The sequence below is a fragment of the Oenanthe melanoleuca genome, unplaced genomic scaffold, assembly GCF_029582105.1.
Source record: "Oenanthe melanoleuca isolate GR-GAL-2019-014 unplaced genomic scaffold, OMel1.0 S001, whole genome shotgun sequence".
Classification (NCBI taxonomy): Eukaryota; Metazoa; Chordata; class Aves; order Passeriformes; family Muscicapidae; genus Oenanthe; species Oenanthe melanoleuca.
In genome coordinates this window covers 8,347,406-8,375,302 of record NW_026612650.1, presented here as the reverse complement: position 1 = coordinate 8,375,302, position 27,897 = coordinate 8,347,406, and the positions used below count along the sequence as shown (strand labels likewise).

General features: G+C 61.3%; 2 protein-coding genes across 2 annotated transcripts; one reads left to right on the top strand and one right to left on the bottom strand.

Moving 5' to 3' along the window:
- Positions 1–95: 95 nt before the first annotated feature.
- Positions 96–8,171, top strand: WDR45 (WD repeat domain 45). The gene is made up of 10 exons (XM_056515521.1): positions 96–368; positions 955–1,029; positions 1,718–1,822; positions 2,308–2,404; positions 2,851–2,945; positions 4,365–4,444; positions 4,899–5,107; positions 6,091–6,192; positions 6,290–6,432; positions 8,017–8,171. The coding sequence occupies exons 1-10, from the start codon at positions 320–322 to the stop codon at positions 8,124–8,126; spliced, it is 1,065 nt and encodes a 354-aa protein (XP_056371496.1). The 5' UTR covers positions 96–319; the 3' UTR covers positions 8,127–8,171.
- Position 8,172: 1 nt separating this feature from the next.
- HDAC6 (histone deacetylase 6) lies at positions 8,173–27,751 on the bottom strand. Its single transcript, XM_056515421.1, has 28 exons — positions 27,646–27,751; positions 27,335–27,384; positions 26,950–27,057; positions 26,272–26,354; positions 25,543–25,597; positions 25,373–25,413; positions 24,974–25,019; positions 24,383–24,477; positions 23,218–23,295; positions 22,844–22,912; positions 22,353–22,449; positions 20,257–20,322; positions 19,647–19,694; positions 19,211–19,300; positions 17,665–17,768; positions 17,333–17,400; positions 16,079–16,292; positions 15,474–15,602; positions 14,645–14,813; positions 13,568–13,707; positions 13,200–13,268; positions 12,582–12,771; positions 11,811–11,960; positions 11,191–11,365; positions 10,688–10,920; positions 9,667–9,824; positions 9,296–9,424; positions 8,173–8,533 (listed from the first exon to the last, which is right to left on the bottom strand). The coding sequence occupies exons 2-26, from the start codon at positions 27,335–27,337 to the stop codon at positions 9,678–9,680; spliced, it is 2,667 nt and encodes an 888-aa protein (XP_056371396.1). The 5' UTR covers positions 27,338–27,384; positions 27,646–27,751; the 3' UTR covers positions 8,173–8,533; positions 9,296–9,424; positions 9,667–9,677.
- Positions 27,752–27,897: the final 146 nt, after the last annotated feature.

Here is a 27,897-nt window from a genome sequence, read left to right as displayed (position 1 = left end):
ATGCCAGCTTCCAAGATGGCGAGTTGCCAGGCAACAGACCCGCCCTCCGCCTCCGCCAATCAGCACTCGCGCCCGCCCGGACCGAGCCTTAATAGGGTGGGGGCGCGGCTTACGTGACCGGAAGTCCGCTCTGGCCGGGCGCTGTGAGGCGTCTCGATGGTTTGAGCGCCCCGCGGACGCGGCCGGGTTGTTTTCAGGGGGTTTTGGGTTTTTTGGGGGGGTTTTTGGGGGTTTTTTTGGGGGTCCCGCCGGGTTTTGGGGATCCTTCGTTCCCCCTCTGTGCCTCCGAGCGGCTCCGCCGCCGCCGGCGCGCCCCGCCATGGCGCAGTCCCGGGGGGTGAACAGCCTGCGCTTCAACCAGGACCAGAGTGAGTGGCGACCCCAAACCTCCCTCGGGACCCCCAAACCTGGGCTAAACCCCCAAACCTCCCCCTCAGCACCCCCAAACTCGGCCCGAACGCCCAAACCTGCCCCTCTGGCCCTCGAACCCCACCCGGAGCTCCCAAAATTCCCCGGGACCCCCAACCCCCGAGTTCGCCCCAGGAACCCCCAAATATCTCCCAGAAACCCTGAAACCCCCCGGGACCCCCAAATCCCTCAGGTGCCCCTCTGGGACACCCCCAAAGTTCCTTCACACCTGCCTGGGATCCCCCCAGACCCACCCGGGGACCCCCAAATTCCGTCGGCTGCCCCCCAATCTCCCCCAGGAACCCCCTAATTACCCCCAGGACCATCCCAAATCCCTCTGGAGGCCCCCCCAAACCCCCCTAGGGATCCCCCAAACCCTCCAGCAACCCTTCCAAACCCCCTCTGGGTGTCGCCAAAATGCCCCAGGGCCCCCCCTAAACTCCTCTGGCTGCCCCCCAAATTCCCCCAGGGATCCCCCAGTCTCCCCCGGGGACCCCCCAGACCCCTCTGGATGCCCCCCCAAACCCCCCGCCCCGTGGCCCCCAGGCTGTTTCTGTGTCGCCATGGACTCGGGGGTCCGGATCTTCAATGTGGAGCCGCTGATGGAGAAGGGGCACCTGGGTGAGGGTCCGGGGTTTGGGGGGTCCCCCTGTGGTTCAGGGGAGATTTGCGTCTCTGTGTGGGTCTTTATGTGCAGAGAAGGAGCTGGGGGAGGAAGTATGGGGTGCTTAGGGGTCCCCTGGGGAGGTGGGGGTGTGTGTGGTGTTTTTGGGGGGTTCCTAAGCCTGGGGGGTGTTTGGGCGTGTCTGGGCCTGGGGATGGGGGCAGATGTTTTTAAGGGGGTGTTTTGGTGGTCCCAAAATTGAGGAGGGGGTTTGGCCACGTTTGGGGGGATCCTCGAGCTGGAGGTGCAGTTTTGGGGGGCTTGGGCTGTTTCGGGGTCCCTACTGGGGGAAGGGCTGAATTTGGGGTGTCCCCGATGTGGGGGTGTCCCTAATTTCGGGGTGCCCCCGTTTTGGGGTGTTCCTGATTTTGGGGTGACCCGGTTTTGGGGTGCTCTGTTGTCAGGGTGCCCCAGTTTCGGGATGTCCCCCTGATTTCGGGGTGCCCTGGTTTCAGGGTGTCCCAGTTTCGGGGTGCCCCATTTCTGGGTGTCTCGGTTTTGGGGTGCCCCAGTTTTGGGGTGTCCCTGATTTTGGGGTGCCCTGATTTTGGGGTGCCCCGGTTTTGAGGCGCCCCAGTTTTGGGGTGCCCCGGTTTCGGGGTGTCCCCCCTGATTTCGGGGTGTCCCTGATTTGGGGGTGTCCAGACGCGGAGCAGGTCGGCAGCGTGGGGCTCGTGGAGATGCTGAACCGTTCCAACCTGCTGGCCATCGTGGGTGGGGGCAGCCACCCCAAATTCCCCGATGCCTCAGGTGCGCCTCAAACCCGGGGGGGGGACCCCAAATCCCTGATAGACCTCCCAAAATCTTGGGATACCCGAAATCCCTGACAGACTCCCTGAAATCCCTGACACATCCCTGAAAACCTGGGGAACCCCCAAAATCCCTGATAGACCCCCTGAAATCTGATCCCCCAAAATCTGGGGATCCCCCAAAATCCCTGACTGGTCCCCCAAAACCTGGGGGGGACCCTGAAATCTCCGACTGATACTCTAAAACCTGCAAGGGGCCCCAAATTCCCTGACTGATACCCCAATCCTGGGGATCCCTGAATTCCCTGACATCTCCCCAGTCCTGGGGGGATCCCAAATTGGGATCTCCCCCTTCCCCCCAGGGGGTCCCCAACATTGGGGTGCCCCTGACCCCATTTTTAGGTCCCAGATGTTGGGATGCCCCTAACCCCATTTTGCCGTCCCCAATGTCGGGGTGCCCCTGAGCCCATTTTTGGGGTCCCCCAGTGCTGATCTGGGATGATGCCCGTGAGGGGAAGGACAAACTGGTACTGGAGTTCAGCTTCCCCAAACCCGTGCTGGCCGTGCGCATGCGGCATGACAGGTACTGGGAGAACTGGGACTGGGGGGGATGGGGGGGCTCTGGGGGATGGAGGGAATGGGAGGGAAGTGGAGGGACTGGGAGAACCGGGACTGGGGGGGATGGGAGGGAACTGGGGGGACTGGGAGAACCAGGATGGGGGGAACTGGGAGCACTGGGAAAGTTACTGCGAGCACTTGGAGAGTGACTAGGAGTACTGGGAGGTTACTGGGAGCACTGGTTGGTTACTGGTGTTACTAGGAGCACTGGGAAGTACTGTGAGCACTGGGAGGTTACTGGGCGGTTACTGGTTGGTCGCTGATGTTGCTGGTTGGTTACTGGCTGGTCACTGGTGTCACTGGTGTCCCTGGTCCATCCCAGGCTGGTGGTGGGAGGTTTCTGGTTGGTCACTGGTTGGTTACTGGTGTGTCACTGGTGTTACTGGTTGGTCACTGGTGTCCTTGTCCCAGGCTGGTGGTGGCGCTGCAGAGCCGCCTGTTCGTATTCTCATTCCCGCACCGACCGTGCAAACTGTTTGAGTTTGACACCAGGGACAACCCCAAAGGTGAGGGAAACTGGGGAAACTGGGAACCCCAAACAGGGGAACCCAAACTGGGAACCCCAAACACAGGAACCCCAAAGGTGAGCGGGAAACCGGGGAAACTGGGAGCCCCAAACTGGGAACCCCAAACAGGGGAACCCAAGCTGGGAACCCCAAACTGGGCCACTGCAAAGGTGAGCGGGAAACTGAGGAACCCCAAACTGGGAAACCCAAAGGTGAGTGCCCCAAACAGGGGTGCTGAACTGGGGAACCCCAAAATTGGGGAGTCCCAAACTAGGGCACCCCAAAATCAAGGAGGTCCCAAGCTGGGACACCCCAAAATCCAGGGATCCCAAAGTGAGGCACTTCAAAATCCAGGGGACCCTGAATGGGGCACCCCAAAATCAGAGGGAGCACAAACTGGGGCACCTCAAAATTGGGACGTCCCAAACTAGAGAACCCCAGAATCTGGAAGAGCCTGAATAGGGCACCCCAAAATCCAGGGGATCCCAAACTGGGGAACCCCAAATTTGGGGAGCCTGAATGGGGGCACCCTAAACTGGGGCACCCCAAAATCCTGGGGGAGCCCAAAGTGGGGGGGGGGGGGGGTTTGGGGATCCTGATCTGGGGCACGCCAAAATTGGGGCATCCCAAACTGGGCCACCCCAAAATCTGGGGAGACTGAACAGGGGGGATCCCAGCCTGGGGCGCCTGAAAATTTGAGGGAATCCCAAACAAGGGTATCCCAAACATGGAGGACACCCCAAGAATCTGGGGGGGCCTTCAGATCTGCAGGACCAGGTTTGGGGGGGGGGGCAGGGACAGAGCCCCTCCCTGTTCCCACCAGGGGGACCCCAAAACCCCTCCAGGGGTCACCCCAAAATCTGGGTGTGGCCCCACAGCCCCAGGGGACCCCAGAACCTCAGGGGAGATTGGGCAGGGGGATTTGGGGGTGTCCGGGACAAACCCCTCCCCAGTCTGGGGGGTTGGGAGGGATCCCAAAATGCAGGGGGGACCCCAAAATCCCAGGGATCCAGGGGGGACCCCAAACTTTTCCCCAGGGACTCCTGAAATCAAAGGGAGAGACCGCGGAAACTGGGGGGACCCCAAAAACGTGGGAGGATGTTGGGGTCTTGGGGGATTTTGGGGGGTCCTGGGGGACTGTGGGGGGCAGGGACACCCCAATGTTTAGCGGGGGCGTTTTGGGGTTCCTGGGGGGTTTTGGGGGGTTCTGGGGGGTATTTTGGGGGGTTCTGTGGGATTTTGGGGGGCAATGTTTGAGGAGGGATTTTGAAGGGGTTCTGTGGAATTTGGGAGGTCCTGGGGGTTTTGGGGTTCCTGGGGGATTTTGGGGGGTCCAGGGGCACTTTGGGGGTTCCTGGGGATTTTGGGGGGTCTTAGTGGGTTTTGGGGGGCAAGTCACCCCGATCTTGCTGCCCCCAGGGATCGTGGATCTCTGTCCCAGTTTGGAACGAGCCTTACTGGTGTTCCCAGGGCACAAGTGCGGCAGCCTGCAGCTTGTGGTGAGATACTGGGGGACTGGGGAAACTGGGAGGAACTGGGGATACTGGGGGAACTGGGGGGACTGGGGGAGCACTGGGGAGCACTGAGGAATACTGAGTGATACTGGGGCGATACAGGGGGAGCACTGGGCGATAATGGGGGTCCCTCAGCCATGCCCCCCACGACCTGGGCTGCACTGGGTGATACTGGGAGAACACTGGGGGAGCACTGGGTGATACTGGGTGATACTGGGGGGCACTGGGCAGTCGCAGAGTCCCTGATCCCTGCCCCCCAGGACATGGCAGCACTCGGCAATACTGGGGGTGTACACTGGGGAGCACTGGGCAGTCCGGGGTCCCTCAGCCCTGCGCCCCCAGGACCTGGGCTGCACTGAGGGATAGTGGGGGTGCACTGGGTGATACTGGGGAGCACTGGTCAGCACTGGTCAGCCCCGGTCCCTGCTCCCCACCCCAGGACCTGGGCTCTGCCAAGCCCGGCTCCTCCTCGGCGCCCGTGACCATCAACGCGCACCAGTCCGAGGTGGGCTGTGCCGCGCTCGGCCCCTCGGGGGCGCTCGTGGCCTCGGCCTCGCGCCGCGGGACCCTGATCCGCCTGTTCTGCACCCAGAGCCGCGCCCGGCTGCTGGAGCTGCGCCGGGGGACGGACCCGGCCACGCTCTACTGGTGAGACTGGGGGAACTGGGACAGGCTAGGGGAATGGGGGAACTGGGATTGACCCCGCCATGCTGTACTGGTGAGTCTGGGAGCACTGGGAGGGACTGGGGGAATGGGAGAGACTAGGGTAATTGGGAACGGGAGAGACTGGGGAAACTGGGACAGACCTGGCCACGCTGTACTGGTGAGTCTGGGGGAACTGGGAATGGGAATGGGGAATGGGAGAGACTGGGGAAACCGGGACTGACCCTGCCATGCTCTACTGGTGAGACTGGGAACACTATGAGAGACTGGGGGAATGGGAATGGGGAGTGGGGGAACTGGGACAGACCCAGCCACCCTGTACTGGTGAGACTGGGAGCATTGGGACATACTGGGGGAATGGGAGAGACTGGGGCAACCAGCACCGACGCCGCCATGCTCTACTGGTGGGACAGGGAGCACTGGGAGAGACTGGGGGAATGTGGGAATCGGAACTGACCCCGCAATGCTGTACTGGTGAGACTGGGAGCACTGGGAGAGACTGGGAATGGGAGAGACTGGGGGAACCAGGATCGACCCCGTCATATTGTAATGGTGAGACTGGGCAAACTGGGAATGGGGATGGGGGAAATGGGGGAACTGGGAGACTGGGGGAACTGGGATGGACCCTGCCATGCTCTACTGGTGAGACTGGGGTGGATCTGTACTGGTGAGACTGGGGGGAACTGGGACTGATCCAGCCATGCTCTACTGGTGGCACTGGTGGCACTTGGGAACTGCGGGGGCTCCCCTCTCCAAGCTGTGCCAGGGCACAGACAGGAACACACCATACTGGGAGCACTGGGAGGGACTGAAGATGGATCTGAAGATTTGGGGGATCCCTCCCAACTTAATTTTGGGGTGCTGCCCCCTTCCTGCCCTGTTTTACGGCAGGGGTTCTGGGGTATCCCCAAATCCTGACGGTTTTTGGGGTGCCCCCATGCCTGACTGGGTTTTTGGGGTGCCCCCAGCCTGTCGTTCAGCCCCGACTGCTCGTTCCTGTGCGCGGTCAGTGACAAAGGCACCGGCCACGTCTTCGCACTGCGCGACACGCGGCTCAACCGGCGCTCAGCGTGAGTGGGGTCAGGGGGGACCCCAAAACCCCTGAGCCCCAAACCCCTGAACCCCAAACCCCTGAACCCCCCAAACCCCTGACCCTGTTCCCCCCAGGCTGGCCCGTGTAGGGAAGGTGGGGCCCGTGCTGGGCCCCTATGTGGAGTCCCAGTGGTCGCTGGCGAGTTTCACCGTCCCGGCCGAGGCACCCGGGGTGTGCGCGTTCGGCAGGGCAGGGCGCAGCCCCAGCTCCGTCATCGGTGAGTGATAGAAACACTCCAAAAACACCGCGAAACCACCCCAAAATATCCTAAAATATCCCCACATAACCCCCCCGGGGTGTGCGCGTTCGGCAGGGCGGGGCGCAGCCCCAGCTCCGTCATCGGTGAGTGATAGAAACACCCCGAAAACACCGCGAAACCACCCCAAAATATCCTAAAATATCCCCACATAACCCCCCGGGGTGTGCGCATTCAGCAGGGCGGGGCGCAACCCCAGCTCCGTCATCGGTGAGTGGCAAAAAATACACCAAAACCAGCCCACAGTATCCCTTAAATATCCCAGAATATCCCCAAATATCCCTGGGGAGTGCAGCCCCAGCTCCGTCATTGGTGAGTGACAGAAACAACCCTAAGAACATCCTAAAAACACCCCAAAAATTCCCAAAATAGCCCTGAAATATCCCAAAATATCCCTGAAATATCCCCAAAATACCCCCAAATAACCCTGGGGGCCAAAGCCCCAGCTCCATCATTGGTGAGTGACAAAAGCAGCCCTAAAAACACCCCAAATAGCCCCAAAATATACCCAAAATACCCCAAAAGATCCCCTAAATATCCCAGAATATCCCTGGGGGGCTGCAGCCCCAGCTCCATCATCAGTGAGTGAGAGAAATACCCCAAAAACACCCTAAAACATACCCAGAATATCCCAAAATATCCCTGGGGGCCAGAGCCCCAGCTCCGTCATCGGTGAGTGACAAAACAGCCCAGAATAGCCCCAAATAATCCCCTAAATATCCCAATAACCCTGGGAGACCACAGCCTCAGCTCTGTCATCAGTGAGTGACAAAAATAACCCCAAAACCACCCCACAACCACCACAAAATAACTCCCAATAACCCCAAAACATTCCCAAAATAACCCAAAAAACCTCTGGGGTGCTGCAGCCCCAACTCTGTCATCAGTGAGTACCAAAACATCCCAAAATATCCCCAAGTAACTACAATATATCCTGAATGGTCAGGATATAAAAACCCCTGAGGGGCCCCAAACACTCCCTGGGAACCCCCAGTGTCCTCCCCAGGACCCCAAAACTTACCCAGGGACCCCAGACTCCCCCCAGCCCCCCAAACCCTACTGGCACCCCAAACTTCCTGAGCTGGGACACCCAATTTCCCCCAAACTTGCCCAGGAACCCCCAGGCATTCATGAAAACCCTCTGGGAGCCCCCAGGGACCCTCTCTGCACCCCAAAACCCCCTGGGATGCTCCTAAACTCCCCTGAGACCCCCCTCCCCAAACCCCCCTGGACCCCCCAAACACGTCCTAAACCCTCCTGGAGTCCCCACAAACCACCCTGGGGCCCCCCAGACTCCCCCTAAACCCCCCCTGACTCTTAAAACCCCCCTGGGACTCCCCCAAAACCCCCTGACGCCCAAAACCGCCCCTAAACCCTCCTGGACTCCCCAAAACACCTCCTAAACCCCCCTGGATCCTGAACAAACCCTCCTGACCCCCCAAAAGTGCCCTTAACCCCCTGAAAACTACCCCTAAACTCCCCTTGATCTCCCAAAATGCCCCTAAGGACCCCCCAAACGTCCCCTGACCCCCCAAATCCCCCCAGCTGTGTGTGTGGACGGCACCTTCCACAAGTATGTGTTCAGCCCCGACGGCAACTGCAACCGCGAGGCCTTCGACGTCTTCCTGGACATCTGCGACGATGACGACTTCTGACCCCCCGGGACCCCCAAACCCCCCAAAACTGCCGGAGACCCCCGAGCCTCGCCCAGTGTCTTTATTGGAGTCACGGTGTAACAAAGGGGTTGTACAAAACCCTCCAGAAAAGGGGAGGGGGATACAAAACTCGGGGTCCCCCCGTGTGCCCCCCCCGCGGTGATTTGAGGGGGGAGGTGCCCCCCCCGCTCTGCCCCTCCCCCATCCCTGGGTCCGGCCCAGCCTTTGGCCCAGGTGGGGTTCTGGGGTCCCGGGGTGCTGGTGATGGTGGGGGGGGGGAATGGCACATGTGTAGCCCTTTAATAGTGGGGGGATGGATGGGGTAGGGGATGGGCTCAAAAGGACGAGGTGGGGGGGTCAGTGCCGAATTTGAGGCGGTAGATGAAGGTCTTGGTGGGGAGCAGCACCTGGGGGAGAGGGCTTACATTAGGGACCCCCCTGCACTCCCCTGTGGTTCTTTCCAACCTCATCCTCCCCTTCTGAGTCACCAATGGTCCAATCCAAACTGCACCCCCCCCAACCTTGATTCATATGGTTTGCCCCAAACCGCCCTACTCCCATTCACAATAGTTCGTTCCAACCTCAGCCCCCAGCACAGCGTCCCCCCATCCCCACAAATGGTTCATCCCAACCATGTGATTCCCCCCATCCCCACAATGGTTCATCCCAAGCCTGTCACACCCCCCCCCCCCCCCCCCATTCCCCGATGGTTCCCCCCATGTCCCACCCCACACTCAGAGTGGTTTCACCCACTGTTTCCTCCATCCCCCCAACTAACAATGGTTCATTCCCAAAGCCCCCCCAGTCCCCCAAACTCAAGGAGGGTGCAGGGACCCCTCAGACTCCCCAGGATCCCCACTCACGGGGTGGGAGAACTCCTCAACACCCTCTGACACCCCAATAACCCCCCAGGACACCCTGAAAACCCAAATAACCCCTGTGACATGCCAATAACCCCCTCCAGGACACCCCCAAACTCACTGGGTGTGTCACATACCCACTGCAGGGGTAGCACCCCAATAACCTCTGACACTCCAATAACCCCAATAACCCTATGACACCCCAATACCCCTGTGACACCCCAATACCCCTGACCCCCCAGACTCACCAGGTGTCACATAACACCCGCAGGGGGAGCACCCCAATACCCCCTGAGCCCCGTTTCTCACCGGGTGCGTCACGTAGCCCCCGCATGGATAGCACCAGGCCGCAAGGTCACGCAGGCTCAGCACCAACGGGTGCCCCGAGTCCCCCCCGTGCTGCAGCATGTGCCCCTCAACATAGCGGCCACACTGCACCTGGGAGAGAGGTGCAGGGTGTTTTGGGGTGCAGGGGGCAGGTTTGGGGGTACAGGGGGGTGTTTTGGGGGCGTTTTTGGGGTACAGGGCTGTTTCTGGGGGTGCAGGGGCAGTTTTTGGGCAGTTGTTGGGGTACAGGGACAGATTTCGGGGGTAGTTTTTGGGGTGCAGGGGCAGTTTTTGTGGTGCAGGGTGTTTTCGGGGTACAAGGCAGGTTTCAGAGCAGTTTTGGGGTCCCTGACCTGGTGGCAGCTCAGGCACAGCCAGTTCTCACGGCGGCTGCCGCAGGTCGCACAGGGTGGGGGCAGCAGCTCCCCCAGGGATCCCCCGGGGGGGGGGGCGGGGCCACGGCCCCCAGGTGGGGGCACTCCTGCAGCGGCGTCACAGCGAACAGCGCCCCCTGGTGGCCGGGAGGACCTCGAGCGTCAGGGACTGGGGGCCAAAACCCCAGCCCCAGAATCCTGCTCAAGAAACCCATCCCCCCAAACCCACCCCCCAAATCCACACCTAAACACCCACACCCCAAAACCCCCAGCCCCAAAATCCTGCTTCCCAAACCCACCCCCCCAAATCCACCCACCACCCACACCCCAAAACCCACCTTCCAAATCCTCCTCCTCAAATCCACCCCCTTCAAACCAAACCCTCAACACCCGCATCCCAAAACTCATCTTCCAAATCCTCCTCAAACCCACCCCCCCCAAAACCCTCACCCCAAACCTCCCCAAAAACCCCTGCCCTGAACCCTCTCCCTAAAAACCTTCCCCAAACCCCCCACAGTCAAAATCCCCCAATCGCACAAACCCCAATTCCCTGAACAACTGTTCCTTACAAAACCCCAAATCCCCAGAACTCCAAATCCCCAAAACCCCAAATCTTCCCAAACCTCAATTCCCCAAACAACTCTCCCCCTACAAAACCCCAAATCCCCCAAACTCTGACCCTCGAACAACCCTTCGCTACAAAACTCCCAAATATTCAAACCACAAAACCAAATCCCCAAACCCCCAATCCCCAGCCACCAAACCCCAAATCCCCAATCCCCCCAAATCCCCAGTCCCCAAATTCCAAATCCTCAAATCCAAAACCCCAAATCCCCCAAACCCCAAAATCCCCAATCCCCCCAAACCCCAAATCCCCAGTCCCCAAATCCCAAATCCTCAAATCCAAAACCCCAAAACCCCCAATTCCCCAAAACCCCAAATCCCCTGATTGCCCCCAAATCCACCAAACCCCAAACCCCACCCTCGACCCCTCCCCCACCTCCTCCAGCTCCTCCTCCCAGCAGGGGGCACTCGCGGCCGCTGCGGTGTGGGCGGGGCCTGGCTCAGGCCCCGCCCCCGGCACAGCTCCGCCCCCCGGGGGGTCCCCCAGCTGCAGCGCCCCCAAGCGGCGAATGGCGGCGTCCAGGGGTGGCGACCCCGTGACGTCATCTGCAGGGGGTATGATGTCATCGCTGACCTTCCCCTCCTTGGGGGACTCTTGGGAGGGCTCAACTGGGGGGGGAGGGAGGAGGGATTGGTCAGGGAGAATTTAGGGGGTCCCTGAAGGGCTGGGTGAGCTTTGGGGTCGGGGGCTCATGCTGGATTTTGGGGTCCCAGGGATTGGGGGACTGGGGGGGTCCCTGTGGGGCAGGGGTGGGCTTTGGGGATCCGGGGGGGAGATGAGGCTGTGGGGGGGAGGGGGCTCAGGGGGTGTTGGGGTCCCAGGGCTGTGTGGGGGTCCCAGGGCTGTGCTCAGGAGGTATTTAGGGGAGGGGGTCTCACCGCGGGGCAGGCGCAGGCAGCTCCAGCAGCCCCGCTGGGCTCGCAGGGTGCGGCTCAGCGCTCGCAGTGCCGCGGGCTGGGGGCTCCCGGGGGGCGGCAGCGAGGGGGGGTCCCCGAGCAAGACCCCCAGGCACTGCCCCACTCCCTCGGCTGTCACCGCCAGGTTGTACCCGCCCTGCACCAGGGACCCCCGGGTCAGGGACCCCAAAATCCCCCCTGGGGACACGACCCCTGACCCCCCCAGCCCTCTCCCATCCCCCAAACCCTGCCCAGCCCCCCAGCCCCTCTGAGCCCTCACTGGGGCCCCCAGGCCTACCCCAGACCCCCAAAGAACCCCTGGGGTTCTCCCATCCCCCCCAAAAAGGGTCCCCAAAACCCCCCCAGACCCCCCAGGACCCCCCAAACCCTGAACAGCCCCCAAGAGAGACCCCAGGCCCCCTTTGGAGTCCCCAGCCCCCTTTAGGGACCCCACCACCCCATCGGGATCCCAGCTCCTCTTCTTTGGAGACACCAGCCCTCCTTTAGGGTCCCCAGCCCCCCTTTGGGGACCCCACCCCCCTTTAGGGACCCCAGCGCTCCCTCTCCGGGGTCCCAGCCTCCCCGTTCAGGGTCCCCCTCACCTCGAGCACAAGCACGAGCCGCCCTCCCGCCAGCGCCCCCAGCAGGTGGGTCATGAGGCCGAAGGTCTGAGGGGACACCAGGCACCCCCCCAGGGGGTCCCCCCGGCCCGCGTCGAACCCAGCCGACACCAGCACCAGCTCCGGCCCGAACTGGGGGGGCAGCGCCGTCAGGGGGGCTCCCCCAAAACAGAGACCCCCCCCCCCAAATGGAGCCAGGACCCCCTGAGGTGTCACAATCCCCCATGGGAGCCAAACCCCAGAATGAAGCCAAGACCCCCTAAAAAGGATCACCCAAAAAGCCCCTTTAAACCACACCCAGGCCCCCCCCCCCAGAGACCCAGCCCCCCAAAAAGGGACACAACCCCTCCCCAGAGAGACCAAACTGCCCCTTAAATGGACCCTGAGCCCCAAAACCAACCCAAATCCCCCCAAAATTAACCTAGATCCCCCTCTCTCAAGGAACCCAGCCCACCAAAGAGTCCCACCTCTATCACAGAGAGACCCAAAATGACCCCGGACCCAAAACAGCCCCAGCCCCAAAACAGACCCAGTCCCAAAAAAATCCTGGACCCCAAAACAACCCTGGACTCCAGACCAACCCCAGCCCCTGAAACAGACCCGGACCCCAAAAAGAGACTTGGACCCCAAAACAGCCCCAAACCCCAAGACAAATCCAGACCCCAAAACAGACCCGGACCCCAAACAACCCCAGACCCCGGACTGTCCACAGTCCCCAAACAGCCCCAGACTCCCCCCATTCCCCCCCCTCACCTGGAGAGCCACGGGCAGCACCAGCCGGGTCAGGGCTGCCAGGTACTCGGGGTCCCCCACGCGGGGCCCCCCCCAGCCCACGTTGAGGGTGAAGCCGCAGCCGGGGCCCCTCCCCCGCCGCCGCGGGGACCCCCCGGGACCCCCCGGGAAGAAGGAGCCGTCATGGCGGTGCAGGGACACGTATAGGACACTGGGGACAGGGGGTCAGGGACCCCAAACTGCCCCTGAGCACCCCAAAACTGCCCCCAGAGCACCGCAAAACCCCCAGAGACCCCGAACACAACACAGAGCACCCCCAGGGACACCGAAACCACCCCCAGAGCACCCCAAAACCCCCCAGGGACCCCAAAACCGCCCACAGAGCACCCCAAAATTCCCAAGAACTCAAATCCCCCCAGAGCAGCCCTGGGACAATCCCTGGACACCCCAAAATCCCTAAAATCGACCCAAAGCACCCCAAAACTTCCCCCTTGAGCCCCTCCCCAGCACCCCTGGACCCCCAGAGCGCCCTCCCCAGCACCCCAAACATCCCCCAGCACCCAAAAAATCCCCAATCCTCAAACACCCCCAGGACCCCCAAGTCCCCCCAGGAGCCCCCAAACCCCCCCACCCCCTCACCTGGGGTCCTCCTCGAAGATCTCCTGGGTGCCGTTGCCGTGGTGAACGTCCCAGTCCAGGATCAGCACCCTTGGGGGCACAGGGGGCGTTGGGGGGTCCCCACGGCCCCCATAGCTGCCCCTGGACCTGAGGGGAGCCCTGTCCCACCCACCCTGTACCTGAGGGGGATCCCCCCATCCCCCATCCCCCCGTACCTGAAGGGGGTCCCCACAGCCCCCAGCACCTCCCCCGTACCGTAAGAGGGTCCCCACACTCCCCATTTCCCCCTACCTGAGGGGATCCCAGCACCCCCTGTACCTGAGGGGGGTCCCCCATCCCCCACAGCCCCCCCATACCTGAGGGGGTCCCTCCACAGCCCCCCCGTTTACCTGAGGGGGGCGGGGGTCCCTGCCAGGCTCTGGGCGTGCCGCGCTGCCACCCCCACGTTGTTGAAGAGGCAGAAGCCCCCGGCAGAGCCCGGGCAGGCGTGGTGACCTGGGGGGCGCACCACGGCCAGGGCCGAGCGCACCTGGGGGCACGGGGGGGCGGGTCAGAGGGGGCGTGGGGGGGTCAGAGGGGTCAGGGCGGCACGGGTGGTCATGGGGGTATGGAGGGGTCGGGGGGCACTGGGGGCACAAAGGGGGTTCAGGGAAGCCCCAGGGATCTGAGCCCTGCTGGGCTCCCCTGGTCTTGCTGGGGTCTAGGGGTTCTAGGTGGGGTGGGGCGGCTCTGTGGGGCTGGGGGTGATCCTGTGGGGTCTGAGGTGTCTCTGTAAGGTCTGGGGGTGTCCGTAGGGTTTGGGAGGGAACAGTGGGGTTTGGGAGTCACAGTGGGGAATTCTGGGGGTACCAGCAGAGTTCAGGGGTCTTGGTGACCCCTGACTGCTCCTGCCCCGTTTTGCTCCCCCAGTGCCCCTCCGTGCCCCCCTTTGCCCCCTTGGCTCTGCCGTGCCGCCCCTGTTGTCCCCTGTTGGCCCCCCCCCGCCATGATCCTGGTGCTCAACTGCCCCCCGGTGCCCCCCATGTACCCTCTGCACCCCCCACCCCGAGTGCGCCCCATGACCACCTGCCCCCAGTGCCTTCCATGTCCCCTGGTGCCTCCCGTGAGCCCCCAGTGCCCCCCTGTGCTTACCTGTCCCCAATGTCCCCCATGCACCCCATCCCCAGTGCCCCCCCATTACCCTGTGCTCCTCGTGCCCACCTGTGCCCCCGTTTCCCCCCTATGCTCCCCATGCCCCTCCCCATACCCACCTGTCCCCCCCATGCTCTCACCTGTCCCCGCAGCACGGCTCCCCCGTGGCCCCCGTCCCCCCCATGCTTACCTGTCCCCCCCATGCTCACCTGTCCTCCCTGTGCTCTCACCTGTTCCCCCCATGCTCTCACCTGTCCCCCCCATGCTCTCACCTGTCCCTCCCATGCTCTCATCTGTTCCCCCCATGCTCTCACCTGTCCTCCCCGTGCTCTCACCTGTCCCCGCAGCACGGCCGCCGCCGCCGCGCACGCTCCCCCTGCGGCCAGGCGCGCGCAGTGGAACGAGCCCGCGCACACGAACACGCTGTTGTAGCGCTGCGAGAGTGCGCGCAGCGCCCGTGGCGACAGAGACGGGATCCGCGACAGCGCCCGCACATGCGAGCGGCTGAGGACACCAAATAGAGACAGGGGTCAGGGTAGGGAACCCCAAAATAGACACACGGGTCACACAGGGTACCCCAAAATACAGACACGCATTAGCACCGGGATCTGCGATAGCGCCCCTACGTGGGAGCGGCTGGGGACACCAAATAGAGACACGGGTCAGGGCAGGGAACCCAGAAACAGCAGGGTTTACCCCAAAATAAACACACAGGTTAGCAACGGGATCTGCGACAGCACCCACACGTGGGCGCAGCTGGGGACCCAAAATACAGACATGGGTCACACAGGGAACCCCAAATACAGACACGGAGTACCCCAAAATACACACAGGGTATCCCAAAATACAGACGCGCATTAGCGCTGGGATTCGTGACAGCAACCGCACGTGCGAGAGGCTGGGGACACCGACAGAGACACGGATCACCCCAAAACACACATGGGGTACCTCAAAATACACACATGGGTCAGGGCAGGGAACCCCAAACAGAGACACAGGTCGGGGCAGAGAACCGCCCAGAATCCCTCAGGAGCCCCCAAGACCCCCATGAGCCCCCCAGAAACCCCCAGGGACCCCCCCAGGACCCCCCCAGAAGCCCTCAGGACCCACCCTCCCCTCTTCTGGCCCCCCAGGGCCCCCCGGCCCTCCCTGGTCCCCGCTCACGTGTGGCAGGCCCGCAGCTGCCGGGTGCTGGCGGGCCGGGCGGGCAGGCGGAAGCAGCGCTGGGCGAGCCCCAGCTCCTGCAGGCGCTGCAGCACCCGCGCCAGGCGCTGCGGGCACTCGGGGTGCTGGCTGGGAACACCCAAAAACATCCCTAAATCATCCCAGAGTTACCCCAAAATCTACGCCAAAAACATCCCTCATTCACCCCAAATCCCCCCTGCGCCAGGTACTGCGGGCACTCGGGCTGCTGCCTGTGGAACACCCCAAAAACATGCCAAAAATACCTCAAAGTCACCCCAACCCAACCCCCCTCCCCCTCACGACTGGCACTGGTTGTAGAACACCCCAAAATCACCCCTTAGTCACCCCAAAATCACTTCCAAAATCACCCCAAAACACCAAAAAATCACCCTAAAACACCCAAAAATCATCCCAAAATCACCTCAAAAACACCCCAAATTACCCCAAAACATCCCTACATCACACCAAATCCACCTAGAATTATCCCAAATCCACCCTCGCGACAGGCACAGCTCCTGTCACGTGTCCCAGGTGTTTAACCCTTCCCTCACCTGTCCCAAGTGTGTGTTTAACCCTTCCCTCACCTGTCCCAGGTGTTCCTGTGCTCCTCCATCCGTGGGTCATACACCAGCCCCACTCTGGCTCTGGCTGGGGTCTCTGGGGGGTTCCCATCCCCCTCCAGCTCCTCCTTTTCCTCTTCCTCATCCTCCTCTTCTTCCTCCCCACCTTCTTCCTCTCCTTCCTCTCCCTCCTCTCCTTCCTCCTCCTCTCCCTCTTCTTCCTCCTCCTCCTCGGCCTCTGTGCAGGGGGGGCATCTTAGGGACGGCTCCCACACAACTCCGAGGTTCCCCGAGAAGATTTTGGGGGTTCCTAATGCTCTGGGGGGTCCCCAAAGGGGTTTGGGGATCCCTGAAGTGGATTTTGGGGTGTCTGGAGCGGATTTTGGGATGACTGGGGTGGATTTTGGAGATTTCTGGGGCAGATTTTGGGGTGTCTGTGGTGGATTTGAGGTGTCTGGGGTAGATTTTGGGGTATCTGGGAGGGGTTTTGGGGTGTCTGGGGAGGTCCCTGAGAGAAACCAAGATGGCTACAAACCAAGATGGCTCCGTAGCAACCAAGATGGCTCCTTAGCAACCAGGACTAGCGCATCCCCCAAAGCCTCTGTGCAGGTTTTGAAGGTCCCCATCCCCAGGATTTTGGGAAATCCCCCCCAGATTTTGGGGTGCCCCCGAGAATTTGGGGTGTCCCTCCCAGGTTTTGGGATTTCCCCCCAAATTTCGGGGTGTCCCCCCCTATTTTGGGGTGTTCTCCCAGGTTTTGGCTTGCCTCCCCCAGGTTTCAGGGTGCCCCCAGTTTCAGGGTGTCCCCCCAGTTATAGGTTACCCCCAGTTTGGGGGTGCCCCAGTTTTGGGGACCCCTCAGTTTGGGGTGCCCCAGTTTGGGGTGTCCCAGTTTTGGGGTGCTCCAGTTTTGGGGTGCACCAGGTTGGGGTGTCCCAGTTTGGGGTGCCCCAGTTTACGGTGCCTCTGTTTGGGGTGCCCCAGTATTGGGGTGCCCCAGTTTTGGGGAGCCCTCAGTTTCGGGTGCCCCAGTTTGGGGTGCCCCAGTTTTGGGGTGCTGCAGGTTGGGGTGTCCCAGTTTGGGGTGCCTCAGTTTGGGGTGCCCCACTTTGGGGGAGCCCTCAGTTTGGGGTGTCCCACTTTGGGGTGCCCCACTTTGGGGTGTCCCAGTTTTGGGGTGCCCCAGTGTTGGCGTGCTCCAGTTTGGGGCGTCCCAGTTTGGGGAGCCCCAGTTGGGGTGTCCCAGTTTGGGGTGCCCCAGTTTGGGGGAGCCCTCACCGTCACTCTGCAGGCAGCCCCAGTAGCGCTGGTGCTCACTCAGGGTGCGGGCGATGCTGGCCAGGCCGCTGTGGGAAACGCGCGTTTTAGGGGGCTGGGGGCACCCCGAAACTGGCCCCACACCACCCCCAAACTGCCCCCAGCCCCCCCGGGACCCTCCCGAGCTCCCATCCCCCAAAAACCCCAAAGAGAGACCCCAAACGCTCCCCCAAACCCCCCCCTCCCCGGCCCCCCAAACAGCTCCCCAGGGCTGAGCCCCCCAAATCCCCCCAGCCCCCCCAAACCCACCCCACTCCCCCCAAAACCCCCCTGAGGCCCCCAAGCCCCCTCACCTGGGGGTGGGGGTGATGGGCCCGGGGGGGTCCCCGGGGTCCCCCAGCAAGGTCCGCAGCACGGCCCCCACCCCCCCCGGGGACGCCCCCAAATCCGGGCCCCCCTGCGGAGAGGGGGGTCAGGGGAGCCTGATGGACCCCCCAGCACATCCAGACAGCCCTGCAGCCCCCCAAAACAGCCCCCCAAAAACAGCCCCCCCCCGCAAACAGAACCCCAAGAACAGCCCCCAAAACAGCCTCCAAAAACAGAACCCAAAACAGAACCCCAGAACAGCCCCTAAAAACAGCCCCCCCGAAAACAGAACCCCAAACAGAACCCCAGAACTTAACGCTAAAATAGCCCCCAAAACAGAATCCCATAAACAGCCCCCCAAAACAATCCCCAAAAACAGAACCCCAAAACAGCCCCCCCGAAAACAGAACCCAAAAGCAGAACCCCAAAAACAGAACGCCAAAACAGCCCCCAAAACAGAACCCCAGAACAGAATCCCGAAAACAGAACCCCAAAATAGAACCCCAAAACAATCCCCCAAAATAGAACCCCAAAACAGCCACCCCTGAAAACAGAACCCCAAAGCAGAAGCCCAAAATCAGCCCCCAAAAATAGCTCCCCAAAAACAAAACTTCCAAAACCAGCCCTCCTAAAACAGCCCCCAAAAACAGAACCCTCGCACAGCCCCCAAAGAGCCCCCCACACAGCCTCAAGAGCCACCATAAGCCCCTGTGCCCTCCGACCCCACAGCCCCTACAGACCCCACCCCCACCGCCCCGATATCCCCTATAGCCACTATAGCCCCTATAGACACCACAGCCCCCATACCCCCATACCCCCAGAGCCCCCATAGCCTCCCCAAGGCCCCCACACCCTTACAGCCCCTGTACCCCTATACCCTGTACAGTCCCTGCAGTCTCCACAGCCCCCATATCCCCCATACCCCCACACCCTTCTACCTCCATATCCCCTCTATTCCCTATATCCCTTCTGTCCCCTATATCCCCCATCCATTATAGCCCCTATATTCCCCGTATCCCCATACTTCATATTCCCTGTATTCTCTCTATCCCCGTGTCCTCCATACCCCTATATCCTTTCCTTCTCCTATATCCCCCATACATCATATCCCCTATATTCTCCACATCCCCTCTATCCCCCATGTCCCTGATATCACCATATCCCCTATATTCTCCACATCCCCTCTATCCCCCATGTCCCTGATATCACCATATCCCCTATATCCCCCATATCCCTCCACCCCCTATAGTCCCCATACCTTCATAATCTGTGTAACTCCCATACCCCATGTCCCCCATTCCCTATATCCCCATACCCCTATATTCCCTGTATCACCTATAGCCCCCATGCCCCTCTATCCCCCATCCCCTATTTCCCCTCTATCCCCCATCCCCTATTTCCCCTCTATCCCCTATTTCCCCCACATCCCCCATACCCCTCTATCCCCTATTTCCCCCACATCCCCCATACCCCTCTATCCCCCAAACCCCATACCCCCTATGCTCCCTGTACCCCCGCTCTGCTCCCGCTCACCTGCAGCAGCAGCAGCAGCCGCCCCCTTGCCAGGGCCGAGAGCAGGTGGGTCAGGAGAGAGAACCCGGCCGGGGACACCCCCAGGGACCCCTGGGGATGTGGGGGGGTGGGGTTAGGGACCCCCAGGGACCCCACAAACGCCCAGAGACCCCTGGGGATGGGGGGGGATGGGGGGGGGTTAGGGACCCCCACAGACCCCCAGGACCCTACAGACCCCTAGGGACCCCTGGGGCCGGGGGGGGTGTGTGGGGGGGGGGGGTGTTAGGGACCCCCAGAGACCCCCAGGGACCCTACAGAACCCTAGGGACCCCGGGGATGGGGGGGAGGGTTAGGGACCCCTAGAGACCTCCCAGGAACCCCAGAGACCCCCTGAGACCATCCACAGCCACAGAGCCCCCCCAGCACCCCACAAACCCCCCAGACCCCCCCGCCATACCCCCAAATCCTCCAGCGAGGCCTCGACCAGGACGAGCTGGGGCTGGAACTGAGGAGACACCAGGGGGTCACAGCGGGATCAGACCCCAAACCCAGAGTGACCTCAAACCCACAGGGTCCCCAAATCCACACAGCAACCCCAAATCCCCACAGGGACCCCAAACCCAGAGTGACCCCAAACCCACAGGGACCCCAAATCCACACAGCAACCTCAAATCCCCACAGGGACCCCAAACCCACAGGGACCCCAAATCCACACAGCAACCCCAAATCCAAAGTGACCCCAAACCCACAGGGACCCCAAATCCACACAGCAACCCCAAATCCCCACAGGGACCTCAATCCCAGAGTGACCCCAAACCCACAGGGACCCCAAATCCATACAGCAACCCCAAATCCCCACAGGGACCCCAAATCCAAAGTGACCCCAAACCCAGAGTGACCCCAAATCCCCACAGGGGCCCCAAACCCAGAGTGACCCCAAACCCACAAGGACCCCAAATCCCCACAGGGACTCTCAAAACCCTGAAGGGAACCTGACTCACCCCCAGGACCCCCCAACCCCCCCCGGACCCCATAAACCCCACCATGCCCCCCCGTCCCCGCCCCACCTGGAAGGCGATGGGCAGCAGGATGTGGAAAGCGGCAGCGGCAAAATCCCCATCGGTGACACCGGGCTGGGACAGTGAGAGACCGGGGACCTATAGAGCCCTACAGAGCCCAATAGAGCCCTAGAAAGCCCTATAGAGCCTGGGTACCCTAGAGAGCACTACAGAACCCTACAGAGCCCAACAGAGCCCTAGAAAGCCCTATAGAGCCTGGGTACCCTAGAGAGCACTAGAGAACCCTACAGAGCCCAATAGAGACCTAGAAAGCCCTATAGAGCCTGGGTACCCTAGAGAACACTAGAGAACCCTACAGAGCCCAATAGAAACCTAGAAAGCCCTATAGAGCCTGGGTACCCTAGAGAGCACTAGAGAACCCTACAGAGCCCAATAGAGACCTAGAAAGCCCTATAGAGCCTGGGTACCCTAGAGAGCACTAGAGAACCCTACAGAGCCCAATAGAGACCTAGAAAGCCCTATAGAGCCTGGGTACCCTAGAGAGCCCTACAGAACCCTACAGAGCCCAACAGAGCCCTATAGAGGCTGCAGACCCTATAGAGCCCTACAGACATCCTAAAGACTCTACAGATCCATACAGAGCCTGCCACCCTACAACACTCTATAAAGCATAGAAATCCTATAGAACCTGAGCACCCTATAGAGTCCTATAGACCCTTGAGAACCCTACATACCTCTACACAACTCTGGGGATGCTAGAGAGTCCTACAAAGCCTAAGGATCACATAGAACCTGGGAATCCTACAGAGCTCTATGAAGCCCTGGGGACCCTATAGAGCCCTAGAGGCCCCTACAGATCTCCTGGAAACTCTATAGATGCCTACAGAGCCTGGGGACAGTATAGAGTCCTACAGAACCCTGGGGGACCCTATGGATCCCTATAGGCCCCTATAGACCCTGGGGAACCCTACAGACTCCTATGGAGCCCTGGGGACCCCACAAACCCTGATACATCCCTACACACCCCCTGGGGACCCTATAGATGCCTACAGAGCCTGGGGATCATATAGAGCCCTATAGAATCTTAGGGACTGTATAGATCCTTATAGGCCCCTATAAACTTTGGGGAACCCTACAGGTTACTATAGAGCTCTAGAGACCCTACAGACCTCTCTAGATCTCTAGGGACCCTAGACCCTACAGACACCCCTGAGAACCCTACAGACCCCTACAGACCCCTGGGGACCCTATAGATTTCTAGAGACCTACAAATGCTCCAGCTCCTATAGACCCCTGCAGGTCCTATAGACCCCTACAGACCTCTATAGGCCCCCCCTGCCCGTATAGACACTGCACAGCCCCCACTCCCTGCAGACCCAACTCCCCACAGATTCCATATAGACCCCCCAGGCCCATAATCCCCTATAGCCCCCTAGGCGCCTAACCCCCTATAGCCCCCTGGCCCTAAATCCCCTACAGCCCCCCACCCCTATAATCCCCTATAGGCCCTTCCCCCAATCTTTTATAACCCTCCAGTTCTGACAGCTCCTACATCCTCTATAACCCCAAGCCCCTATAGCTCCCTTTCCCCTATATCTACTATAAACCCCCAGCCCCCATATCCACTATACCCCCCAGGTGCCTTATATGTGCCCCCATATCCCCTATATATCCTCTGCATGTGCCTCCATACCTGCTTCCAGCACAGCTCCATGTTGAACACCCCCATCCCCTACAGCCCCCAAGTCCCCTATATCTTCTATAGGTCCCATATCCCCTATATTCCCTATAGCACCCACAACCTCATAACTTCTATATCTCCTATATCCCCATACCTGCTCCCAGCAGAGCTCCATACTGAACCCTCCCCATGTCCCCCACATCCCTGATATGTGCCCCCATATCCCCTATACACGCCCCTATATCCCCATACCTGCTCCCAGCACAGCTCCAAGCTGTACTCCTCCCATATCTCCTATATCACTCCTATAGATCCCGTACAGATCCTCTATATCCCCTATACGTTCCCTGTACCTGCTCCCAGCGCAGCTCCAAGCTGAACCCCTCTCCATACCCCTATATATCCTCTACAGATCCCCTACAGATCCCCTATATCCCCTGGAGATCCCCTATAGCCCCCGTACCTGCTCCCAGCACAGCTCCACGCTGAACCCCTCTCCGGGCCCCTGCCCGGCGCTCGGGGGTGGCTCCAGGCCCGATCGAGCCCCGAAATATAGCACACTGTAGGGGGGCATGACATGAGCACAGACCAGTGCGGACCAATATAGACCAGTACGGACTAGTATGGACCACTACAGACAAGTACAGAGCACTACTAACCAGTATGGACCAGTACAGAGCAGTACAGACTAGTACAGCCCAGTGTACCCAGTGCCACCAGTATGGCCCAGTAATCCCAGTACAGCCCAGTGCCCTCCCAGTATCCTCAGTATCCCCAGTATGGCTCCCAGTATTCCCAGTACAGCCCCCCAGTGTCACCAGCATGGCCCCTCAGCGCCCCCAGTATGGTCCCCACTGTCCCCAGTATGGTTTCCCAGTATCCCCAGTATGATTTCCAGTATGCCAAGTATCCCCAGTACAGCCCTGCAGTATTCCCAGTATCCCCAGTGCCCACCTGGGGTCCTCCTGGAAGAGCTGGGGGAGGCTCCGCCCGGGCCGGGGGCTCCAATCCACGATCAGGACACTGCGGGGGGCAGGGCTGGGACCCCAGATCCCCCAAACACCCCAAAACACCCTAAAAACACCCCAAACCCACACCAAAACACCCCAAAAATACCCAAAAAGGGACCTGGGCATTGTGCCCACCCCCAAACACCCCCCTACCCCAAAAAGGGGCCCAGGTATCTGAGACCCCCCCCAAAGACCTCAGCCCCCCCCAAAGGACTCAGGGGGGCCAGGGGGTGCTGGGCCCCCCCAGTCCCCCCCCATTGGGTGCCCCTCCCATTGGGTGCCCCCCAATCCCCCCCCCCCCAGTAGGTGCCCCCTCACCGCTGCACCCCCAGGTGTTTCTGCGCCACCCGCGTGGCCACAGCCGTGGGCTCAGGGGGGTCCTGGGCATCCTGGGAGCTGAGAAACGGGAGAGATCCCTATAGATCCCTATGGTTCCCTATAGATCCCTATAGATCGCTACACACTCCTACAGATCCCTATAAATCCTCATAGACCTCTATGGATTCCTATGGACCTCTATAAACTCCTATAGACTTCTACAGACCCCAATAGCCCCACAGATCCCTGTAGACTCCTACAGACCCCCATGGACCCCTATAGACCCCTATACACTCCTATAGAACCCCATGGATCCCAACAGACCCGCATGGATCCCTATGGACCCCTATACACTCCTATAGAACCCCATGGATCCCAACTGACCCCCATGGATCCCTATGGACCCCTATACACTCCTATAGAACCCCATGGATCCCTATGGACCCCTATTAACTCCTGCAGACCCTTATAGATCCCTATAGGCCTCTACAGACCGCTATAGAACCCTACAGATCCCTATAGACCCTGTGGATCCCTATGGACCCCTACGGACCTCTATAGAATCCTATGGATCCCTATGGATTTCCATAGACCCCTACAGATTCCTACAGACTCCTCCAAACCCATGTAGATCCTTATATATCCCCATGAATTCCTATAGACCCCTATAAACCCCCAGAAATAACCACAGGACCCCCACAGATCCCACAGACCTGCACAGAAATGTTAAATCCCATAAACCCTCACGTGATCCCACAAACCTCCTCCCAAACCCCACAGACCCCATAGTGACCCCTCCAGTCCCTACAGACCCCATATGGACCGCCCCAGCCCTCAAACCCACCCAGACCCTTCAACCTCCCAGACTTCCTCTCAGACCCCCCTGTAACCCTTTACTGTCCCCGCCCCCTTTTTGCCGCCCAAACCCCTCGTACCCCATTTCGCCCCCCGTACCCCATTTCCCCCCCATCCCATTTCCCTCCCATACCCCATTTCCCCCCCCACCCCATTTCCCCCATACCCCATTTCCACCTGCACCCCATTTCCCCCCCACCCCATTTTCCCCATACCCCATTTCCACCTGCACCCCATTTCCCCCTGTACCCCATTTTTACCCCTTGTACCCCATTTCTGCCCCCCCACACCCCATTTTTACCCCCCATACCTGATCAGCGCCACCCCATTGCGCAGGTTCCCCCCCAGAACCTGCTCCAGCAGCGCCAGCGCCGCCCCCACAGCCCGGCGGGGTCCTGACCCCCCCTGTGGGCACCCCAAAATCAGGTGGGGCTCTCCAAACCCCCGGGGAGACCCCCAAAATGGGGGAGGGCCCCAAAACCCCCGGGGGTGGGGGCAAATCCCCCAAAACGGGACTCAAAATCCTCCAGGGGGAACCCAAGGGTTTGGGGGGACCTGAAAACATGGAGGGGACCCCAAAAACCCCATGGGCAGGACCTGGGATCATGGGAGGCCCCAAAACCCCCATGGGAGGGACTTGGGATCAGAGAGGACCCCAAAAACCCCATAGAGGAACCCCAAAAACCCTCCAAAACCTTTGGGGGAAACCAAAACCTCCCCAGGGACCCAGGTGTCCAAAGGACCCCAAAACTCCCATGGGAGGGACCTCGAATTGGGGGGACCCCAAAACACCCAGTGAGACCCCAAAACCCCCATGGGGGGTCCCTGGTGCCCGAGAAGGGATTCCAAACCTTCCCCAGGCTTGCAGGGTTTTGGGGACCCCGAGATCGGGGCTGCTCACCTGAGGGGGGCTGTCGGGGGGCTCCAGTCGTGCCACGTACGAGGGGCTGAGGGACCCCAAAACCGTGCTCAGGGGTCCCCAGAGCCCCCAGAATCCTGGGGGACCCCCGATACTCCCATCCTCACCCCCAGGGCCTCCCCAGAATCTTGGGGGACCCCTAAACCCCACAGGGATCACCCAAACCTCCCTCAGCCTCCCTGATGCCAAAACCCCCTCAGACCCCTCAGTGACCCCCTAAATAACCCTGAGCCCCCCTCAAACCTCCCTCAGCCTCCCCAATGCCAAAACCCCCTCAGACCCCTCAGTGCCACCCCCAAATCCCCCCCAGACTCCTCAGTGCCCCCATCAAACTTCCCCCAGTCCCCCCAAAATCACCACCAAATCCCCCAGCCCCCCCACCTGTGCACCAGCAGCAGCTCCTCATCAGTGGCTGTGCGGCACTAGGGGGGAATGGGGGGTGTCAGGGGAGGTCCCCAAAATCCAGGGAGGGTCCCCAAAATCCACGGGGACCCCGAGATGGATGAGGGGCCCCAAAAGAGGAGGGGACCCGAATTTGGGGAAGGTCTCACCTGCACAGGGACGCAGCGCTGCAGCAGCCCCGCCAGCACCGGATCCCCGGGGGGGCTGCGGGGACCGCCAATGTCAGGAGTTTTTGGGGTGCTTTGCTGGGTTTGGGGGCACCCACTCCCCCCAAAACCCAGCAAAGCACCCCAAAAACCCCTGACATTTGGGTGAGGGGGAACTTGGGGTGTCCAGAAGCCCCCACCCCAATATCGGGGGGAGGCTGGAACAGGGGAGGAGGAGTTTGGGGGTGGGGGGACCCCAGTGTCTGGGGGGGTTGAGAAAGGGGGGATTTGGGGGTGATTTTTGGGGCATTTTGGGGGCAAAAGTCTGAGAGAGAGGTTTGGGGGACTTCAGGAAAAAGGAGTTTGGGGGGAGGGGGATTTGGGGCTTTGGGGGGAATTGGGGAATTTGGGGAATTTAGGGGGAATTGAACAAGGGGGATTTAGGGGTTTAGCAAGAATTGAAGAAGGGGGATTTTGGGGATTTTGGGGGAATTGAGTGAGGGGGATTTGGAGGTTTTGGGAGAAATTGAACAAGGAGGATTTGGGGAAAATTGAGTGAGGGGGATTTGAGGATTTGAGGGGAATTGAACATGAGGGATTTGGGGGTTTAGGAAGAATTGAACGAGGGGGGTTTTGGGGATTTGGGGGGAATTGAGTGAGGGCAATTTAAGGATTTGGGGGGAATTGAAGGAGGGGAATTTGGGGGTTGGGTGGAATTTGGGGGGTCCGTACCGGCCGTCCCCATGCTCAGCTCCATCCCCTCCATCACTGACCAGTCCTGTCCCAGTGGGGGCTGTGGCCTCTGCCCCCAAATCCTGCTCGGGGGGGAAGGGAGGGGGCAGGGGGCTCTGGGGAGTCCTGGGACACCCCAAAGGGATCCCCAAAAGGACTTCCCCAAAAGGAACTGAGGTTTGGGTCACCCCAAAGCCCCCCAGACCCTGGGGGTGTCCTGGCACCCCCATCCCCCAAAGGGACCCTAGTGTCCTGGGCCTTCCCCAAAAGAAACCAAAATTTGGCGTACCCCCACCCCCCCCACCAGTGGCTCCCGGTATTGGGAGCCCCCAGGGCACCCCAAATTTCCCCCCCATGAGCAGCTGCTGCATCCCCTCCTCCAGCCCCCCCCCCCCGTCTCAGAACTCCCCAAGACCCCATTTTTGGGGTCCCCCTGTTACCAGCTGCTCCATCCCCTCCATCCCCCGCATATCCCAGGACCCCCCAATCCCCCATTTTTGGAGTTCCCCCCTCCCAAACACCCATTTTTGGGCTCCCCCCCTCATTTTTGGGGTTCCCCACGTTACCAGCTACTGAAACCTCCCCATCTCCAAGACCTCCCAAACTCCCCCACTTTTGGGATTCCCCTCCTTTTCGGCAGCCCCCCCCCCCATTTTTGGGCCCTCCCCCCGCCGTTACCAGCTGCTGAAGCTCCGCCTCCAGCCCCGCCCTCCGGCCCCGCGCGCGCCCGCGCCGCCGCGCCTGGAACAGCGCCCCCTGCTGGGGGAGCCGCCGGCCCGCGCGGCCCTGGGCGGGGCCAGGTCAGACAAGCCCACAGGCCACGCCCACCGACCAGGCCCACCGAAACAACGCCCACAGCACAGCCACACCCCCGGCCCCCGCCCCTGCACAGAGACCACGCCCACCTCTGTGCGACCCAGGTTTTGGGAGGGGCTGTAAAAACCTCACCCATCGGAAGCCCCGCACCCGCCCCACAAACAGGGACCCCCCCATTTAGGGGGCGGGGTCTGAGGCCACGCCCCCACCCGCCAGGCCCCGCCTCCAGCGGCCCCACCCCTCTCACCATGGCAGCCGGGGGCTCTATCGGCGCGCGGGGGGGGGCATCGCGAGGGCCTGGGGGGGGACACGGGTCAGGGAACACGGGTTAGGGGACAGCGGAGGACAGCGGGGGACAGCGGGGAGGGGCGGGCCGGGCCTGCGGGACGGGAACACACGGGGCTGTGAGGGGAACGAGGATGGGCGCCGGGAGCTCCATGGGCGCGGGGCTCCATGGGCCGGGGAGGGCACGGGGGGTTCCGGGGGTCCGGGAGGGTCCCGCGAGGGGTCCAGGCGGGGTCCCACAGGGGCTCGAAGGTCCGGAGCCGCCTCGCTCACCTGCAGCCCCGCGCGACGCTGGCGCCGGGCGCGCCGCGATGACGTCAGGGGCGGGCGGGACCAGATCGAGGCTGAGGAGAGGGGTCAGGAGGGGGCGTGGCACAGTGAATCATGGGCGGGGATAACGGGGTGGGGTTTAATAAAGGAGCGCGGTCTAATGAGGAGCGTGGCCTGGCAGCTGCCAAACGGCCGCCGCTTTGCAGGCCGCCATGTTGGTTGAGCTAATGGGGGCCGCCGTGTTGGGTGTGCTGC

Excerpts from the sequence above, each read along its gene's own strand:
- WDR45 (XM_056515521.1), top strand. The coding sequence starts at position 320 with ATGGCGCAGTCCCGGGGGGTGAACAGCCTGCGCTTCAACCAGGACCAG. Across the intron at positions 1,823-2,307 it reads CAAATTCCCCGATGCCTCAG|TGCTGATCTGGGATGATGCC; the intron begins GTGCGCCTCAAA and ends GGGGTCCCCCAG. Across the intron at positions 6,433-8,016 it reads CAGCCCCAGCTCCGTCATCG|CTGTGTGTGTGGACGGCACC; the intron begins GTGAGTGATAGA and ends AAATCCCCCCAG.
- HDAC6 (XM_056515421.1), bottom strand. Across the intron at positions 24,478-24,973 it reads CCCCCGACAGCCCCCCTCAG|GGGGGGTCAGGACCCCGCCG; the intron begins GTGAGCAGCCCC and ends GGGTGCCCACAG. Across the intron at positions 22,450-22,843 it reads CTCTTCCAGGAGGACCCCAG|TGTGCTATATTTCGGGGCTC; the intron begins GTGGGCACTGGG and ends GCCCCCCTACAG.